We start from the raw sequence: 21,053 nt of genomic DNA on the forward strand, positions 1-21,053 counted from the left end.
GCCCCATACTGAAAGGAGTCTTGGGAACCATGTTGGGAGGACTGGTGGGAGCAAGATAAAAAGGCCTTCGGAAGTCCCAAGATCTCAGAATCGACCCCTTACAACCCCATGGAAGGACGAAAACTAGCTTTAGTGCCTTACAAACGATGGATGGAATACCATCGGTGGCAAGAACAACGCACCCCGCATTTACCTCCCAATCCCCATTTGAGCGAGATGTCCCAGTTACAACACGAATTGCAGTCCTTGATGGATCGCCAAGATTTGTCCGAAACAGAAAAATCGCAAAAGTACGGTCAACTCTTGCAACGACTGCAACTCTTTCACCAGAAAGCTTTAGACGAAACAGCTCTACCCACTCTGAAAGATTTTAAGACCTTGATGAAAAGTCCAGCATCATCACCAGTACCAGTACCAGTACCAGTACCACCAGTACCCGTGACCAAGACAGAAAAAGGAGAAGAAGAGGAAGGGTTTCAAACTCCACCAGAAAAAGTACGCAAGTTAACAACACCACCTACCTCCAGAATTGGATGGATTAAAAAGATGATGGCCACCCCTTCTTCCTCACAAGAGAAAAAGAAAGTGAAGACAGAAGTGAAGACAGAAGTGAAACAAGAACCGATATCCCCCGCTCAGACATCCTTCTCCTCTTCGACACCTATTGCTGGCTGCACACGCAAAGCATTGCAATCCAAGAAAATACCCCAAGAGAAAAAGACTAGCATCCTCCAAGAGTGGGTGTCTTATTAACACACCAACCAACACAAAAAAATGGAAAAAGTCTTAGCCAGCATTTACTACGATCCCTCCCATCCTGCAGGTTACGCAGGAGTTCAAAAATTGTATCGTGCTGCCAAAACGCGACTGAAAAGTCTCCGTTTACCTCAAGTGCAACGATGGTAACAAGAACAAGCTACCTACACTTTACACAAACCCATTCGACGCAAGTTTGCCAGAAGTCGCACCCGAGTGGAAGGCATCGATCATCAATGGCAAGCCGATTTAGCCGATGTCTCTCATTTGGCCAGCTACAATCGTGGCTACAAATATTTGTTTTGTGTCATCGACGTCTTTTCCAAATTTGCCTGGGTCGTGCCCTTGACTTCCAAATCGAGCAGCGAGTTAGTGCGAGCCCTGCAGCGGGTGTTGAAACAAAGCGGTCGTCACCCTCTTCGATGGCAAACGGACAAAGGCACCGAATTTCTGAACCAAGCTTTCCAAAAAGAATTAAAGAAACGTGACATTCATTTTTTTACCACCGAGAATCCCGAAACCAAAGCCAGCATCGTGGAACGTTTTCAACGCACTTTGAAAGAACGCATGTGGAAATATTTTACGCATCACCACACTCTGAAGTACATCGACATCTTACCGCACCTGGTGCAAGCGTACAACCAATCTTACCATCGAAGATCGGACGAGCCCCGCAAGACGTGACTCCCGACAACGAAGTGTTGGTGTTTGAGCGCCTGTTTGGTACGTCCCCGACGAGGGCTGTCCCCAAGAAAAGTGGAGAGTTGGCCGTAGGAGATTGGGTGCGCATTGGCAAAACCAAACGCACTTTCGACAAAGGTTACTTACCTAACTGGACGACCGAATTGTTTCGCGTCACTGGACGAGTGCATGGCCGTCATCCTGCCGTCTATAAATTGGAAGACATGAACGGAGAAGTGCTCAAAGGAACGTTTTATTTGCCCGAGTTACAACGTGTCACCAAAAAAGAAGACGACGTGTACGACATCGAAAGCATTCTCGAACGCAGAACCCGTAAAGTGGGCAAACGACGTGTCAAAGAAGTCAAAGTACGTTGGAAAGGATATCCGCCCAGTTTTGATTCTTGGATCGACGCTTCGCAAGTCATCGACTATAAAAAGAAGTGACCATCATGCCTTTTCACACAGACGCAGCTACGTCGACCACTCCTCCTTCACCCAGTTCTTCTGTGCAAGATTTACAAAAACAACCCTTGTGGGTGTGGTGTGGAGAACGTGTGCCTAAAACGCAAATCGTCTTTTTCTGCCAGATCTTCGTGGTGTATTGTGTCATCGGGGCAGCCATCGCCAATTTGAGTTTGCAACAAGGAGACAAATAATTGTGGACCATTTTATTGAGCAGTTGCATCGGTTACCTGCTTCCTAATCCCTCCCTGAAATTCACCTCGAACGGGAACCACGGGAACCTTGTGTCCAGTGCCAGTGCCAGTCACCACTCCAACCACAACCAGAACCCCATTTTGGGCGGAGACACGCCTCTGACGTCCACTAACCCCTCGGACAGCCACAGAACTCTGGAATTATGAGTCACCAAAACCAATTTTACTTAACCTTACCCAGTGACAGTTGCATGGAAGTGTTTCCCAAGAACACGTTGTGCTGTTACACGGCCAAATTACCTCAAGCCATCCCGTTAGATCACGAAGCCCATTGGGAAGTGGCTTTAGTAGAAATGATTCACCCGACCCAAGTCCTCAATGTCCTTCCCAATCAAAATTTTTTTGATGTGGATGTTCATGACGAACAATTGCAACAGTGGATGGATAGCAATGTCAAATATGACAAGAAACCCCGTACACAAAAGTACACCACCTATCACTTGTTCATTTCCCCAGGCTATTATTTTAGTGGTCAACATTTGGTCAGCACCATAGCCTCCAGGTTTAATGCCGTGTTTCTGAAAGCTTTGGAGCATGTTAACAAAAGTGTCACCATGGAGTACCACAAAGCAGCTCGTCGCTTCTTGATGAAATTTGAACGGAGTAAAATCCTGTCCATTTTATTTTGTCCTGAATTGTATGACATGTTGGGCGGAGACATGAACCTGAGAATGAGCATGATGAAGAAAAGCGAATTACCCATCGTTTACGACAACGAGTCTTTTAGCAAGTTATTTCGTGCCCCGGTAGAACTGAACCAAGGACTGAATTTGATGTTTGTGTACTCCGATGTGGTGGAGTATAACGTGGTGGGACACACCTCCGTACCGTTACTGCGTGTCATTCCTTTCAAAGTGGATTCTGCCACGAACGCTGACGAGGAAGGTGGAAACACTTACCACGTCCACCGCGAATTTGTACATCCTCACTATTTGCCTGTCAGTAAGTCGTATTTGGACACGGTCAACATTACTATAAAAGGAGATTTGGGACAAAATATTCCATTCACCAAAGGAAAAGTCACGGTGAAACTCCATTTTCGAAAACGGTTTTCTCACGATTCGTAAGTCATGTATCCAGTGTACCGAGGGGTTGCTCGACAGCGAGGACACGGTTTAGGAGATATGTTAAAATCGGCCTTTCGTTTGGTGGCCCCGGTGTTGAAACCGATGGTGACACGCGGATTGCACGCCTTGAAAGATGCGGCACTGACGCAAGGCAAAGAATTTCTCCAAAATGTCATCATCGACAAACAAAACCCTAAAGAAGCCTTCATGAGGGCAGGCAAAAATGTCTTGCTGCAAACGGGCAAAGACATTTTGGGTCACCGAGAAACACCTATAAATGCCCTGCACGCTACCGAGTCAGGCATTCAGCAAGGACAAGGCAGAAAGAGACGACGAAGAAAACGCCCTTTCACCAGACTTCAAGCTAGAAAGGCCAAGAAAAGAAGAACCGTTCGAGACTTAGACGTTTTCGATTATTGAGAAAAGAGACAAAAAAATGATTCACCGAGAATCTTGCGCTTGTTCCAAGACGGAACTGGATCTGTTTGCCATGCCCCCCACGATGATGACGATGCAAGAATCCCAGTGGGTGGAATTTCACCCCGTCTCCTCACTGACCGATTCCGCTCCCATCGAGTTTGAAATCAAAGGACAGCCCGAAGATTACATCGATCTGAATAGCAGTTACTTGTACCTGAAAGTCAAAATTCTAGATAAGACTGGAGGTGCTATAGACGATGAAGCAGTAGCTCCCGTCAACAATTTCATGCATTCCTTGTTCAGTGGAGTGGACTTGTACTTGAATAACAAACTGGTCAGTAGCAGCATGGATACTTACCCTTATCGTGCCTACCTGGAAAATCTCTTGACGTACGGAATAGATGCCAAGAACACTCATCTCAATGCCTGTGTGGTATGGGAAGCTGACGAACCTACCAAGTTTGAAATATTGGAAACTGTTGAAAAGAAAGACAACAATGATGGATTTGTAGAACGATGAAAGAGAATCACGGGAGCCGACACAAGTTTAGAACTGATGGATCGTTTGCATTTGGACATGTGGTTGCAAGAAAAGTATTTGCTGAACGGGGTGGATGTCCGCCTGAGACTGAATCGTAGCAGTGCCGCTTTCCATTTGATGGCTGATAGTGACGGTTACAAAACCAAAATCCTAGAAGCCAGACTCTACGTACGCCGTGTGGAAGTGTTACCTAAAGTGGGAAACGACATCAGTCAGACGTTGAGCAGAACGACTGCCAAGTATCCCATACGACGCGTGGAAGTGAAAACCTTCACCATTCCCAAGGGACAGCGATCCATGATCGAAGATCATCTGTTCCAAGGACAGTTACCCAAACGTTTGATCGTTGGTATCGTCGAGAATACAGCCTTTAACGGAGCTGCCGAAAAAAATCCTTTCTACTTTCAACACTTTGGCGTGTCCAAAATCGAAGTCGGTCGCGATGGCAAGACCTTGTGTACCCGACCTTTCGAACCTGACTTTACCAAGAAGAATTACTTGAGATCGTACTTGTCCCTGTACGAAGCCACCGGACAGTTACGAACCAATACCAGTCACGGTATTACGTACGAGGATTATGCAGGAGGCTATGCTTTGTGGGCTTTCGATTTCACTCCAGACCAAGACAGCGACGAGGGACATCTCCACCCTATAAAATCCGGCCAGATTCGTGTGGAAATTCAGTTTAAAGACCGAGACCCTGATGAAACGGTGAACGTCATCCTGTATGCAGAATTCGATAATACCATAGAAATCAACAGTTTGAGAGAAGTCATCCTAGATTACTAGAAACCATGGAAGACTGTTATCCCTCTTTACCTAGTGGAGAAACTTTTAGTGTTGCATTGTTGTTAAAAAATGTTAGAGTTGTTGTTTAGTGTTAAGTGATTTTTGAATAAAAAATGTTGTATTTTGAAAAAATTGTTTGATGTTATATTGTTGGATTATTGTTAAAAATGTTAGAGTTGTTGTTTAGTGTTAAAATGATTTTTGAATAAAAAATGTTGTGTTTTGAAAAAAATGCCTTTGTCTTTTGTTTAGCTATAAGAATGTTGGATTGATGCTCTTTCATTTCTTACTATCCCTCTCATGACACTCACTAAACGTTGCGACTCAAAAACCGTGTGGGGGATGTTTTCCTTCACGTCCGCGCTTTGACTTTAAGAACCGGGTTGTTTCCAGTCTAACCATCCATTGTCGACTCATCCTCCTAAGAAGATGTGCTCCAAACTAGTTAAACTCAACGAAGCCTACGTGAATTTGCATAGGGTCAGACAGAGTCTGATACCGAAGCCAGAAGAAATAGAGAATGTGAGAATGTTAAAAATCACTGAAGACCTGATAGAAGAGCTCTTCAGAGAAGAAATGAACAGGGAAAAAGAAGAATGGACATAGAAGTACAGACTTCAGAGACAGCAGCAACAACAACAACAAGAGCAGCAGCAGCAGCCTGAAGCTGACAGAGGCTTTGTCGATTGCCGTATCGACACCAAAGAGTTCTTCTTTTCTTTCCGAAGAAGCAGACCTATCGCCAGAAAGTCTATCCTCAGAGGACATCGCATTCTTAGAAACTAAAAAAAGAATGCCATAGCAAACAAAAAAAACAGCCCTTTTCAGGGCTACCCCAATACTCTAGAAAAGAAATAACGATCGATTTGCCAATGTGTGTAGGTAGAGTAGTGTGAAAATAAACACTAACTCTTTTTAAAAAAATGTGAGGGTATGTGTTTGTGTGTTAGTAAGTGCTTAAGTAAGTTGGTATGAATAGTAGATTAAAATCATGTTTTTTTTGGTGTTTGAGGTGTATATTTGGAGTTAGATTGGATTGCTTTGCGTATGTGGATAGTCTAATGAAGTGATTTATAAAAAATTTTAAAATAGTGATGGGTAGCATAAAAAAGTGAGTGAGTGTTTCTTTTAGGTCCGCGCGTTGTTGTTTTTGGTCATGATGTAGGTAACATCAATTTTATGTTTTTTAGGGGGATGTTTTCCTTCACGTCCGCGCTTTCACTATAAATTGAAACTCCCTGGGCAGTCTAGCTACCCTTGTTGATTGATCAACACCAAAAATGAACGCGAGACTGTCTAAACTGTTGGAACTTCATGTGCATCTGGAATATGCCAGGCGCCTGTTGAATGAACTGGCCGCGGAAGCCATTGTGGAGGAGGGAAGGATAAGAGAGGAGGAGGAAAGAAGAAAAAAAAGAAGAGGAGGAGAGAAGATATAAAGAAGAAGAAGAAGAAGAGGAAAGAAGATACAAAGAGGAGGAGAGAAGAAACAAAGAAGAGGAGGAGGAGAAGGAAAAGAAGAGAAGAAGAATAAATTTCAGAATCCCAGAGAGCGAAAATTGGGATTCTGAAGCGACATATCCTGCCTCTGCTCTCTCCCCCAAAAAAGTAAAAAGTAACTGGGGGATAAGATGTGTATGTGGCGCCAGGCCTGGAAGGTGCCACCATTAACCAGGTGTCCATGAAGTTCCAAAAAAACAGCCCTTTTCAGGGCTACCCAATACTCTAGAAAAGAAATAACCATCAATTTGCCAATGTGTAGGTAGAGTAGTGTGAATATAAACACTAACTCTTTTCTAAGATAGTGTGAGGGTATGTGTTTGTGTGTTGGTGCTTGTAAGAGCTAAGGTATGTTTGTGTGAATAGTAGATTATAGGTTTCTTTATTGTTTCTTAGCGTATGTGGAGAGTATAGTTTGGGTTTTGTAACCGCTCACGTACGATTGTGTGGATAGTAGATTATGGATTTTGTTTATTGTTTCTTAGCGTATATGGAGAGTATAGTTTGGGTTTTGTAACCGCTCACGTACGATTGTGTGGATAGTAGATTATGGATTTGTTTATTGTTTCTTAGCGTATGTGGAGAGTATAGTTTGGGTTTTGTAAGCGCTCACGTACGATTGTGAGGATAGTAGATTATGGATTTTGTTTATTGTTTCTTAGCGTATGTGTTTGTGTGTTTGTGTTTGTGTGTCTGTGTTTGTACCCGCTCACGTACGATTGTGTGGATAGTAGATTATGGATTTGTTTATTGTTTCTTAGCGTATGTGTTTGTGTGTTTGTGTTTGTGTGTTTGTGTTTGTACCCGCTCACGTACGATTGTGTGGATCGTAGATTATGGATTTGTTTATTGTTTCTTAGCGTATGTGAAGAGTATAGTTTGGGTTTTGTAAGCGCTCACGTACGATTGTGAGGATAGTAGATTATGGATTTTGTTTATTGTTTCTTAGCGTATGTGTTTGTGTGTTTGTGTTTGTGTGTTTGTGTTTGTACCCGCTCACGTACGATTGTGTGGATAGTAGATTATGGATTTGTTTATTGTTTCTTAGCGTATGTGGAGAGTATAGTTTGGGTTTTGTAAGCGCTCACGTACGATTGTGAGGATAGTAGATTATGGATTTTGTTTATTGTTTCTTAGCGTATGTGTTTGTGTGTTTGTGTTTGTACCCGCTCACGTACGATTGTGTGGATAGTAGATTATGGATTTGTTTATTGTTTCTTAGCGTATGTGGAGAGTATAGTTTGGGTTTTGTAAGCGCTCACGTACGATTGTGAGGATAGTAGATTATGGATTTTGTTTATTGTTTCTTAGCGTATGTGTTTGTGTGTTTGTGTTTGTGTGTTTGTGTTTGTACCCGCTCACGTACGATTGTGTGGATAGTAGATTATGGATTTGTTTATTGTTTCTTAGCGTATGTGGAGAGTATAGTTTGGGTTTTATTATATGAAATGAAAAAGTAGGGGATGTTTTCCTTCACGTCCGCGCGTTGTTTGGTCATGATCTAGGTAAGATCAATTTTACGTTTTAGGGGGATGTTTTCCTTCACGTACGCGCTTTAAGTATAAGAACCCACAGTATTCGTCGTTCAAACCATTCTGCAAAGAATAAAAAAAGAAGATGGCTTCTAACCAAATGGACAAAATACAAACATTACAAGACGTTTTAGACAACTTAGGAATGATGGAGCAGATGTTGATAAGACTGGTTGAAGACCATTATTCCTATAGTCCCCATCGTGTAAAGATGGAAATTAATAACTTAAAAAAGGTAAAGGACAAGATTAGTGGTGTCATGAAAGAGGTAAAGGAGGAGAAGGAGGATGAAGAGGAAAGAATAAGAATAAGCAAATGGAACGAAAAGATTGAAAAAGAAGAAGAAAATGAGAAGAGGAAGAAAGAAGAGGAGGAAGAGAAGAAGAAAGAAGAGCAGGAGAAAAAAAAGAAAGAAAAGAAAAGAAAGAGTGTTGGAGATAAAATAAGAACTTGGTGGAGAAAAAGAAGAAACTAGAAGCAGAAGAAAACCCAAAGGCCCTTTTCAGGGCCAGCCATATTTCTCGAAAAGAGATAGCCTTTCCATTGCCTACCCCTTTTTTTAAATTTAAATTTAAATTTAAATTTAAAAAAACTTTTTAAAAAAAAAAAAAAATCCCAAAAGCCCAAACTCTATTCCCCATGTTAATTTCCCTTGTCCCTAGACAGACCCAAACTCTATGTTAAATTCCCATTGTCCCTAAAGTGGCCCAGCGTTTTTCTCCATGTTAAATTTCCATTGTACGTATATTGTCCCACGATTTTTTCTCCATGTTAAATCCCCTTGTACGTATATTGACCCACGATTTTTCGCCATGTTAAATTTCCATTGTACGTATATTGTCCCAGGGGTCTCCGTAATGCTAATTCCCATTGTACGTATAGTATCCCACTTAACTACTCCCATCTAACACCTAAAGTATTTTTGTAAAGAGATTACCCATCTAACACCTAAAGTATTTGTTTCTAGAGATTACCCATCTAACACCTAAAGTATTTTTGTAGAGATTACCAACTAACACCTAAAGTAGAGAGTTTACCCATCTAACACCTAAAGTATATTTGTAGCTAGATTACCCCTCTTACACCTAAAGTATTTTTGTCAAGAGATTACCCATCTAACACCTAAAGTAGAGAGATTACCCATCTAACACCTAAAGTATTTTTGTAGAGAGATTGCCCATCTAACACCTAAAGTATACGTGTCTAGAGATTACCCATCTAACACCTAAAGTATTTTTGTAGAGAGATTACCCATCTAACACCTAAAGTTGAGACATTACCCATCTAACACCTAAAGTATTTTTGCCTAGAGATTGCCCATCTAACACCTAAAGTATACGTGCCTAGAGATTACCCATCTAACACCTAAAGTATTTTTGTAAAGATTACCAACTAACACCTAATGTAGAGAGTTTACCCATCTAACACCTAAAGTATATTTGTAGCTAGATTACCTCTCTTACACCTAAAGTATTTTTGTCAAGAGATTACCCATCTAACACCTAAAGTAGAGAGATTACCCATCTAACACCTAAAGTATTTTTGTAGAGAGATTGCCCATCTAACACCTAAAGTATACGTGTCTAGAGATTACCCATCTAACACCTAAAGTATTTTTGTAGAGAGATTACCCATCTAACACCTAAAGTTGAGACATTACCCATCTAACACCTAAAGTATTTTTGCCTAGAGATTGCCCATCTAACACCTAAAGTATACGTGTCTAGAGATTACCCATCTAACACCTAAAGTATTTTTGTAGAGAGATTACCCATCAAACACCTAAAGTATTTGTGTCTAGAGATTACCCATATAACACCTAAAGTATTTTTTTTGTAGAGAGATTACCCATCTAACACCTGAAGTTGAGACATTACCCATCTAACACCTAAAGTATTTTTGCCTAGAGATTACCCATCTTGCACCTAAAGTAATTTTGTTGAGACATTACCCATCTAATACCTAAGGTATTTTTGCAGAGGGATTACTCACCTAACACCTAAAATATTTTTGTCGAGACGTAACCCATCTAACACCTAAAAGTATGTTTGTCGAGAGATTACCCGTCTAACACCTAAAGTATATTTGTAGAGAGATTACCTATCTACCACCTAAAGTATTTGTGTCGAGAGATTACCCATCTAACACCTAAAGTATTTTTGTCGAGAGAATGCCCATCTAACATCTAAGTATTTTTGTAGAGATTACCCATCTAACACCGAAAGTATATTTGTCTAGAGATTACCCATCTAACACCTAATGTATTTTTGTAGAGAGATTACCCATCTAACGCCTAAAGTATTTTCTAGATGGATTACCCAACTAACACATAAAATATTTTGTAGAGAGATTACCTATCTAACACCTTAAGTATTTTTGTCGAGAGATTACCCATCTAATAACTTACGTTTGTGCTGTGTTGTAAACATTTGATTAGGCTTCTTGCTGAAATAACGGCCTTAAATAGTTGCTAAAACATTGCACATGGACAAAAGTTTAATTGTCCTCTAAGCGTGAAAATATACAACATTTACAATTAAGAGGCATGTTCACAGAGGAAAGCAGTTTACACAACAAATGGTGTCATTTTACTGATATAATGTGACGTTTTGACAACGTTGTACCGATGTTGTGTTAAACATGCATGAGAGTAGCAATCATCGTCTTGTATTTTGTAATCAGTGTTAGTTTCAAAAGAAATAATTGAATGAAAGTTGAACCTTGTGTCAGAATGTTTTTTTTAACTGCTATGATTTACAAACATGAGTTGTGATCTTTGTCTTATTTGTGTGAATCTGCGAACCGAAGTTTACTGCTCGTCATGTACTGGCCAAACCGCTGTTGCTGAGGCGTTGAAATATTTGCTGTTTTCAACTCTTTCGAACCGTCAAGGTATGAACATTAATCAGTAAATGTATAATTTACATCAATAGTTACAGAAAGTAACGTCCTCATTGCGATAGAGGGGTTCTTATTTGGTTGGATGGGATACTCTATGGACGTTGTCTTGCACCTTTACACACCTCGCGAGGTGGTTCCATTTTCTAACAAAGAAAATTTGGCTACCTGCCAAAGTTTTCAGTCTCTACAGAACCTGATATGAACTGATGGTGTGTTTCTGTGACCTTTATCACACTGGTATTGATATGTGTATACAGATAAATAAATTATATGGGTAAACTGGGTCTTTATCGAAAATCCAAAATATCATGTGCGTGTGTGTGTGTTTTAGGTTTTTAACGTAGCTTTAACAATGTTTCAGTCATATCGCTACGATGTCTGCAGTGTGGCAGTTTATAGTGATGTCTAGCACTGGGGCATCATGCCGCAGACATTACCCTGCCACCAAGCCGACCACTCCTAACACTAACCTCTTAATGCTGAGCGCCAAGCGAGGCAGCTGTTAGTACCATTTTTGTAAGTCTTTGGTATGACTCGGCCGGGAATCGAACCCACGACCTCCCGCATCAGAGGCGGACGCTATAACCACTAGGCCACCTGAGCGGTCCCAAAATAATAAGGCTTGGGCAGATTTTTGTTGTTGTTGTTATAGGGTTTAACGCCATTTTTCAGCACAAGATAGGCTATACATGGCAGCCAGTATTAATGGTGGAGGAAGAACTCGGGAAAACCCAGGAAAGAACCACCGACCCACGAGAAGCTACTGGCAAGCTTTCTCACATATCCACATTGGCCGAGCCCGAGACTCGAACCCACGCAGACAGAGGTGAGATGGCAGTGATCCGTGACGGAGAGCGCTTTAGACCACACCGCCACTTGGGGCCCCGGCTTGGGCAGAAAAAAAACCTAAATTAAATGCTATTGAATTGTGTATGCGCTTAGATCAATGAACTTATGCGCTTATCGCTTTTCACCAAGATAAAAGAAATCAAGTTTACTTGAAAAAGGTGAAATAAAATAAAAAGCGTTTTTAGATCGATTTAGATATACAAAGAAGAAAAATCAAACATTAAATGTAATTAAATGTTAACAACAATAAATGAGCCCAATTATAGTTGATAAAGAAAAAGGACCAGCGTTTATCAGTGATAATTATGTATATGAGCTATTTTGTGAGTAACAAATATAAGATTCATAAATAACACCATATATACAGTCAATTTACAAAGTAATAACATAGAAAACAGAGGCGGGTCCATAAATTTCATTATGGGGGATCGTAACAAAAAGTATGCAGTGGGTCTGTGGGATGGAACCTCAATGGACGCCCATGGGGTAAAGTCTTCTGAATCTAGCATTTTAATCGTTTCCAGGTCATAATGCTAACCATCTAACTGTAATGAAAAAACTTGCCGGGAAAAATTCCGGTTGTTTCAAACTCATTTTTAAATAATAAAAAGGTGGGGTGGGGGGCTTCTGCGTGATATACAACTCACATAAGCGTATTTCTTGAAAATCCCGCTGAAACATCAAATAAACGTCTTTTTTGCAACCCTACCTTTATATCTGTTTAAAGCCACTCTAATATTAGACATGTATCTATTGTTCGTCAAAGGGATATTAAGGGACCTACACATTCAGTAAAGAAAGTTTCGTTACAAATGTTGACTATACTAATACATATGTAAGTTGTGCTGAAATGTATGCTTTTGTTCAAACATTAGAACTCTTTCAATTTGCAGGAACCTAGGCAGAAGAAGATTTAGATTAATCTTGGTGACCAGGAAGAAAATTCTGATGTATCGAATTTCAGAAAATAAAAAGATAAAAAAATAAAGTTATAGTAGAATATATATATATTGCACTTGTTGTTTTTTTATATATATATATATTCCCACTTATCTGTCTGTACCTACGACCCCTAAAGCTTATCGGCAAAACTACATAAAGAAAACACCTTTGTACAGGCAAAATAATTTTAGAAGAGTAATTTCCCTTGGCTCTGTATAGTGCTTGAAAATTTGTGTCCCTCATCATCGGTAAACAATGCTAGCTGTAGACCAGGGGTCTCAAACTCAAACTACCCTGAGGACCGCGTGAGGGCATTTTCGATGTCCCAAGGGCCGCACCACCTTTGTTATCTCTCATGAGACCTTGTGACGATAACCATTTTGTGGGCCACAGGATACGCCTTGGCGGGCCGCGTCATAGAGACCCCTGCTGTATACCATGTTAGAACAAACCGCTTGATCTAGGATAACAAATTCAGAAATCATGATACACTTTATAAGTATATGATCTCAAAAGTGTATGGTATTTAGTAAATTTCGTGTTTGTTTCTATAATGTTCGAATCAAGAGCATCTAAATGCCATCCTATACCTGATGTAATAGCCATTAACCCCCAGTCTGATTAAAATCAGATCTCTGCTGTCCTACGTGAAGATCTGGCGAAGACCGCTTAAGGGTCATGTTCTGGTGATCTTTGAATTAGCCAATTGAAACGCAGCTTTCAAAAATCTTGAAGTTAATCAAATCGTTCGATACACGGTCAAGTTTTTTTTTACCCACACCGTTAATTCTCCAAATGCAATTAGATAAGACTTTATCTGATTGGTTAATAAAAGTAGCGATTATGGTAATAACATAGGTTACCAGAACATGACCCCTAAGCAGTCACTGTTAGAACTGTTTATATAAGAGTGGAGATTTTATTTCAACTTCTTCATTTAAAACCAGTTTGAACTTCAAAAAACTTTCCCATTTTAATGAAGAAAATATTTTTTCAATACAGTTAAGCAGTCACCTCTTCATGTAGACCTCTTGTATATGCCGTTTTACATTTCTATAAGGCACAATATGATTTTAATGGCTATAATAACACTTTTTTAAAATTATATTACACTCGAGCTTTATATAGGGTAAGGGTTGAATATTTTGCTAACTTTGTCTTTTTGGTTGTTGTTGTTGTTGTAGGGTTTAACGCCATTTTCAGCACAAGATAGGCTATACATGGCGGCCAGTATAACTGGTGGAGGAAGAACCCTGGAAAACCCAAGGAAGAACCACCGACCCACGAGAAGCTACTGGCAGGCTTTCCCACATACCCACGCTAGCCGAGCCCTTGGACTCGGACCCACGCAGACAGAGGTGAGATGGCAGTGATCTGGAACGTTGAGCGCTTTAGACCACTCGGCCACTCGGGGCCCCTGTCTTTTTGGTAATGTTTAATTGTACAATGTGGACTATATTACAAACACAAAGAACTTTCATTAATCATAGTTTTCAATAGTTTTTTATACGTTTTCGTGAGGTAGGGATGTCATATCATGATATTTAACAATGTTGTAGAATATTGCAGCAAATAGACCAAATCACGTTGCCACAACGTCATATTAAAACCTTGCAACAACTTCAGTCCAACGTTGTTGCAACGATGGACAGTAAGTATAAAATGTACTCTTTTGAAATAATAATAATAATAATAATAATAATAATAATAATAATAATAATATTATTATTATTATTATTATTATTATTTCATTCGCTCTTTTTCAGGCTGATGTCTACCCTTATGCTTCGAGCTCTGTTCAACTGAGACGATTAACGCTCTCTCCTTTGAGTCTAATTTCTGAAGACGTACATATTACAGACGGGATAATTTTCACTTCTGTTCAGCTTGCAAAAAGTCCCGAGATAATGCGATTGAATTTTACCCGGTTCTGCGTCGACTGATGATCAGGAAATACCCGACCATTTTACTACACCTTGATCTCGCAAGTTGCATGCACATACAAACTCAAGAAAATGAAAGGGACATTTCCAATAACATTTTGTGTACTTGTTTGGCAGAGTGCCGATCCAAAAACTCATAACACATTGATATATATCCTGTTCACTTAACGGTTCAACTAATTCTTGAGAAATGAAATTAAATAGGACAAAATATGATGCATTTTTCGACAACCAATTCTAATGAACTTAACATTTTTATGAAATATGTATTTTGTATCAGGAACATGCCCTATTTCATTATATGGCAAGCATCGAATTTCAGCAAGTCCGCAAGTCCCAATTTCTATTAGGGCAAGCATTGAATTTCAGTAAGTCCTAATTTCGATTAGGGCAAGCATTGAACGTTAGATATATTTATATTCTAAAACCCACAAAGATCTCTCTATTGTCTGCACGTATCAAACCCCCGTCGTGATTGTGGAAGGATAGACTAATCTTTTGGAATGCACGCTCTTAATGTGCAAACAAGACGCAGAAACGTTGATCAGTAATTTACATATTCACCTACAATTTTTGTATTGTAAGTCTGTTCCATCTTCCATTCATATTCGGTAATTGCTTTGTAAATTCCTACATATTTGATCAGTTGTTTTAATTTATATTTTTGTCATTTTAATAAGATATATTTATGTACTGGACTGTCTAAAGTAATTTTTCTGTGAACAATTAAAATGATTTTGTTATAAAATTTACGTATTTTTTAAAATAATATTACAATCAAAATTTTTGTCTGTCTCAAGGTCAGTGTTTTCTTTTAACTACTTGTAAGATTTGCTGTGAAAGAATCGATCTAAAGGGAAAGAATTTAGTCCCTTCAAATGATTCTCATTTTCTTTCTCGCCCCATCCTCATCATCCCAAATTGAAATATTTTTTTAAATTCCATGATCATTTTACGTGTTTAAAGTTAAAGTACTCTCAACCACCTAGTATTATAAGAGGTGTTTGAGATGTTGGAAATTGGAGTTATCAAGCAAGCAGAGATTGGCAATTACTAACACTTACCGAGATAAGATAATGTACTGTCTCACTACTTTTTCGTTGTTTTTTTTTTATAAAAATGTAAAACAATCCATGTCATGATGTACATTTGAATATCACATATATTTTCTAATGTATGATAAAATAAATTTGAATTTGTTACAATATATTCACAGAAGTGAATATACTTCAGAATATATATAATGAATGTGAAATTATGATATAATGGAATGGAAATAATGATATGTATTAATTTTCGTGATATTCGCTGTAATTTCAATTTCAGCTTTGAAATGTTTCCTGCACTTACACAACTGCTAAACGATTTTTAAAATAAATCATTAAAATAAAAATTGTCTATATCACAGTAGTGTTTGTCTCTGTACATTATACCTATGAACGGGTTATACTACTATCAATGACACATGGCCTGTTGAACTTTTTCTCGTATAAAAGTGACGTTTTATGACAAATGTCCACATGGGAGGTGAGAGAAATGATTTGGTAAAATATTGATATTTTATGTGAATATGGGAATGTGGTAGTCATAGTCGCTAGTTATATAGTTACGTATATTTAATTTGCATTGTTTGTTATTTTTTTTACTTTTTTATTTCATTAGACGTTGTGAGTTATGTGAAATTGTACTTTTGTGGTTGACCTTTTCCAAAATAAAGTTCATTGCGTAGCTGACCAAAATCATTGATTCTTTTGTTTATTCTGTATACAACCAACAGATAGGTAATATTTTCTCTATGAGTTTAGGTTTCATATTAGGATCATTATTCATAGAAATAAACATATTTATCTTGGTCTGAGCCAAGGACAATGTGTTTAGTGTTTACCATGTTCTTTATTATAATTATTATGATTTTAGTAATTGACCTTCTAGTTATATCTTGTAAACATTTAGAACCTTCTAGAACGTAATATTCCATTAGGTAAAATATTTTTTTTATTTTATAGAAAATATTAACTGTAACCTAGGTCAGGTAGAGGAGTGTAAAATCTTATTTACGGGGAAAATTATTTATTCCTGCAATAGCAACTGAAGCAGAAATTTATTTATTCAAGTTATTTATTTGCTGGAAATAAAAAGTGCACATCTTAAATAATATTGTTGGAAGTAGAGACTTCGATTTATGGTGAAATTCAAAGCTATATTCTTGAATAGTATTATTGAGATACAACAAAAGACTATTGGCACTTCATTAGTATTTAGCCATCACAAGCACATCAAAACTTTCAGCGTTAGATTTATTTTGGAATACCGCTAAAGTTGGTTCAGAACTTGAATCATTAGGACTTATACATGGAATTCGACGATTATTTGGGATTTAATTCGCAATACCGTAAGTAATTTTTTGTTGTAGACATTTTCACTTTGTATTTGAGGGAAATCATTTATTTGTTGAATTTACAAAATTTGTTGATTTTCGCTCATTTCTGTTACTTTAAGACTGTAGAGTCGTAACAAAAAATTGGGGGCTCTTCAGGGATACAAATTTCTCTAAATATTTCAGAAAACTTTGCTTATGATATTTAAATTCACTTTGTTTTGGAATTTTCTAAGTCTAGGCATTTGATTTACATATCTGAGATACCAATAGTGAAACCAACAAGCTTTAACAATGTCATCTAAAGTGGAGAACTTTATTTTAAATCCTTCGTAGGAAAGGTTAGAATCCCCTTACACCAGCTTGTCAAACAATATTACCTCACTGAGGCAAAAGTTCTTTTTACCGAAGCAAAAAACAAACAATATTTTCGTCCAATATTTGGGGAAAAGAATTTTCTTGATAAAAGTGCTTTAGGTTTGATTAGGAAGTCCCCATCTGGCTCTTACTTACAAGTTATCTAATTGATATTAAAATACAAGAATGAAATCGAGTTACGAAAGACTGAGCTTGAGAAGAAAAGAAAAAAAAACACATGCAGTTTCAGAAAGATGTTTTGATGTTACTAAAAATAGTATGTTAATGCCCCTTTTTGAGAAAAAAAGTAGATAAATATCTTCCTCATTTTGAAAAAATTGCTGAAAATTTTGACTGGTCAAGAGAACACTTTTTTCCACTTCCCTGTCAGTAAGCAAAGTGCTGATTATCGTCTGGTCAAGGAATGTATCTTGAAGGATTATGAGCTGGTACCTGAAACTCATCAGCAAAAGTTTAGGAACTACAAAAAAGAAACTGGACAAACCCATGTCGAATTTGCATTAGAAAAAGAGCAGTTATTTGGTAGGTGGTGCTTAGTCAAGAAAGTTGGTCAAGATTACGAAAATCTCAGACAACTCTTATTAGTTGAAGAATTCAAGAATTGCGTTGATAGTAACTGTAAGACTTATATTGAAGAGCACCAGGTCCAAACTTTAGAAAATGCTGCTCGTACACGTGACGATACTCCTTAGATAATAAAGTTTCTTTTGTGAATGAGTCTTCCATTCAGCAACTTTCTTGTTTTAAAAAAAAAAAGTTTAATACGAGCACTTCCGAATTCAATCTGGCACAACTTTTAGAAACCAAATTTCTGATAAGGTTGATAATAAATCCTTATCTCTTTCTACGTGAACCTATTGCAAGAAGAAAGGAAACGTTATTTCCGATTGCTATAACTCGAAAAATAAGCAAATAATCAAATGAATCCTATTTCAAATGATCTTATTTCCAAGAGGCCAAAGTAATGGTCATATATTGAAAGCAACGTATTTGCTGGATCAAACCCAAGTCTGATTTTATTATGGACAATTATGAACAATTCATGTCCAAATGTTCTATATCACTCATGGGTGATTCTGCTAATCCTATCCCTATTAAAGCTGCAATGGATACGAGCTCTTCAGAATCACTTATTATCAGGTACTTTTTTCTGAAAATCTTCTAATATGAGTGTTCTTATTCAGGGAATAGGGTGCGACTTTGTTAAGGTTGTTCTTCATTGTGTAAATTTGTCATCAGACTTGTTCTCAGACCCATGATAGTAGCAACAGTATGATCTTTACCCATATATGGTATTCATTTCTTACTAGGGAATGGCCTAGCTGGAGATACGGTTGAGGTTAAGCCACTTGTAAATGACAAGCCTGTTTGGATCAGAATGTTGATCTTATTGAAAACGAAATCCCCGAATGTGCAGTCTACAGAGCTATGGCAAAAAGAGCTCTTGAGAATATTGTTGATCAGGAAAGTATTACTTTGGCTGAAACGTGTATTGGTCAGGCTTCTGATGAGGTCACTATTGCTCCTCATAAGGATCAATCAAAAGGTACTGATCACAGTGATTTTTACTACTGAGCCTCTTTATTCTAACCGGGGTGACCAAAGACAATCACTAGTCGTCGAACAGAGAAAAGATAATGATATCTCCTGTTTGTTCCTGAAGGTTATTAACGAAACTGAAGTCACAGAAGTATCTGTTTGGTATTTTGTTGAAATTGGGGTCCTTATGAGAAGAAAAAAGGACCACTGGTGACAAGTGGTCAGTGAGCTATCAAACTGTTGTTCCAAAGTAGTTTAGACAGGAAATTCTTAGTTTAGCCCATGAAATTCCTTTGGCTGGTCATCTAGGGATCAATAAGTCTTTTCACAAGACCTTGAACCATTTCTATTGGCCAAAATATTAAATCTGACATTTGTAAAATCTGTCGATCTTATCAAACGGCTGGAACAATCCAACAGAAGATACCTGCAACATATTATGCATTTGATGAATCATTTTGCAGGATAATGGGTGACTGTGTCAATCCCTTACCTAAGACCACGTCAGGCAACCAATACTTGTTGACCATAATGTATGCATCTATAAGATTCTCAAAGACAATTCCTTTGAGGAATATTAAAACAAAAACAATAGTTCAAGTTTTGATTTAAAAAAATTATCCTCAATTTGTTCTGCTTAAATCTGATAAAGGGTCAAAAAAAAAATCTGGAATTTTCCAGCAAGTTATGCATGAATTAGGCAACCAGCAAATTAAGTCTCAGCCTATCCCCCTGAAAGTCAATGTGCTTTAGAAAGATTTCATCAGACTGAAAAATATGATCTGGTCATATTGTTTTGATACCGATAAAGAATGGGATGAAGGTCTTCATTTGCAGTTAGGGAATATGTTCAAGAATAATCAAGATTCAGTCCCTTTGAACTAGTTTTTGGACCACTTAAGTTGTTTAAAGAGAAACTTCTTTCAAATAAAGATACATAAATTAATCTTCTCAAGTACGTTTTTAATTTTAAATGTAGGTTGTCAAAGACTTGTGAAGTTCTAAAAATTAATCTGCACTTTACTCAGCCAACACTGAAATTAAGCTATGACAAAAATAGAAAGGAAAAGAGTTTTCAGTATGGTGATATAGTTCTGGCTCTCTTGCCTTTACCTCAAATCCTTTAAGTACTATGGTCCTTGCACAGCTAAAAAGAAAGTAATTTAAATTATATCGTTAATACTCCTGGGAGGCGAAAATAAAAACAACTTTGCCATATAAATATGATAAAGGAGTATGTTGATAGAGACAGTTATTCAAGCAGTCAATTTAGCTGTACCTGTCCCAGACAGCGACGATTTAAACGAATGCAATCAGACAGTAGTGAATTTCTTTGGAATTCATAAATTATAAATTTTCTGGACCAGAAACTTTCACATCTGCAGCAACAAAAGAAATAATCTATTACTTGAATATGAGCACTTGTTTCCAAATGTTCCAGCACAACAAATAAAGTTTACTATGACAATGACATTGCAGATTCCACATCTGTGAAATAGCAACTGTACAGGATGAACCCTCTCAAACAGGAATGATCGAGAAAGGAAATTCAGTATCTGCTAGAGAATGATTTTATAGAAACAAGTAAAAGTGACTGGAGTTCACCATGTATACTTGTGCCGAAACCACATAATACTTTCCGCATGTGCACTGATTATAGAAAAGTGAATAGTCCATCAAAACAGATTTATTTCCATTGCTAAGAATCGTTGGCTGCATTAATAAAATTGGAAATGCTTGACCTATTGAAAGGATTCTGGCAAATTCCTCTGATAGAAAGGACAATGAAATTTTGTCATTCGTAACTCCAGTTGGTCTTTATCAATATGAAGAAAGGTCATTTGGGATGAAAGGTTTGCCTTGTACTTTTAAAAATTTAATGAACATGATTATTTCTGGTCTAGATAATTGTGATGCTTCTTATGTCGATGATATCATCTACAATGATGCTTGGAAAGATTACTTAGAGACAATTGGGAAATTCTTTATAGACTCAGTGATGCAAATTTGACAATTAATTTATCCCAAAGATATCTTTGCTGTGGTTGGTACATTTCTGTGACATATCATAGGGATGGACAAATTAAACCTATAGATGATAAGGGCAATGCTATCTCTGA

The 21,053-nt window shown here is 37.9% G+C and overlaps 1 protein-coding gene across 2 annotated transcripts in view; it reads left to right on the top strand.

The window, feature by feature from the left end:
• Window positions 1-16,614, top strand: part of LOC149785803 (uncharacterized) — a 38,520-nt gene extending 21,906 nt beyond the window's left edge. Inside the window, exon 4 of one of the 2 annotated variants that reach the window (XM_089979739.1) lies at window positions 14,463-16,614. In XM_089979739.1, coding sequence (XP_089835865.1) covers window positions 14,463-14,502 — 40 coding nt within the window. In that variant the 3' untranslated portion in view covers window positions 14,503-16,614. Of the gene's footprint in view, window positions 1-12,647; window positions 12,770-14,462 lie in introns of those variants that run through there. The other variant, XM_089979738.1, reaches the window with a different exon arrangement.
• Window positions 16,615-21,053: the final 4,439 nt, after the last annotated feature.

Source organism: Sinohyriopsis cumingii, chromosome 13, assembly GCF_028554795.1.
Source record: "Sinohyriopsis cumingii isolate HCF-2022 chromosome 13, ASM2855479v2, whole genome shotgun sequence".
NCBI lineage: Eukaryota > Metazoa > Mollusca > Bivalvia > Unionida > Unionidae > Sinohyriopsis > Sinohyriopsis cumingii.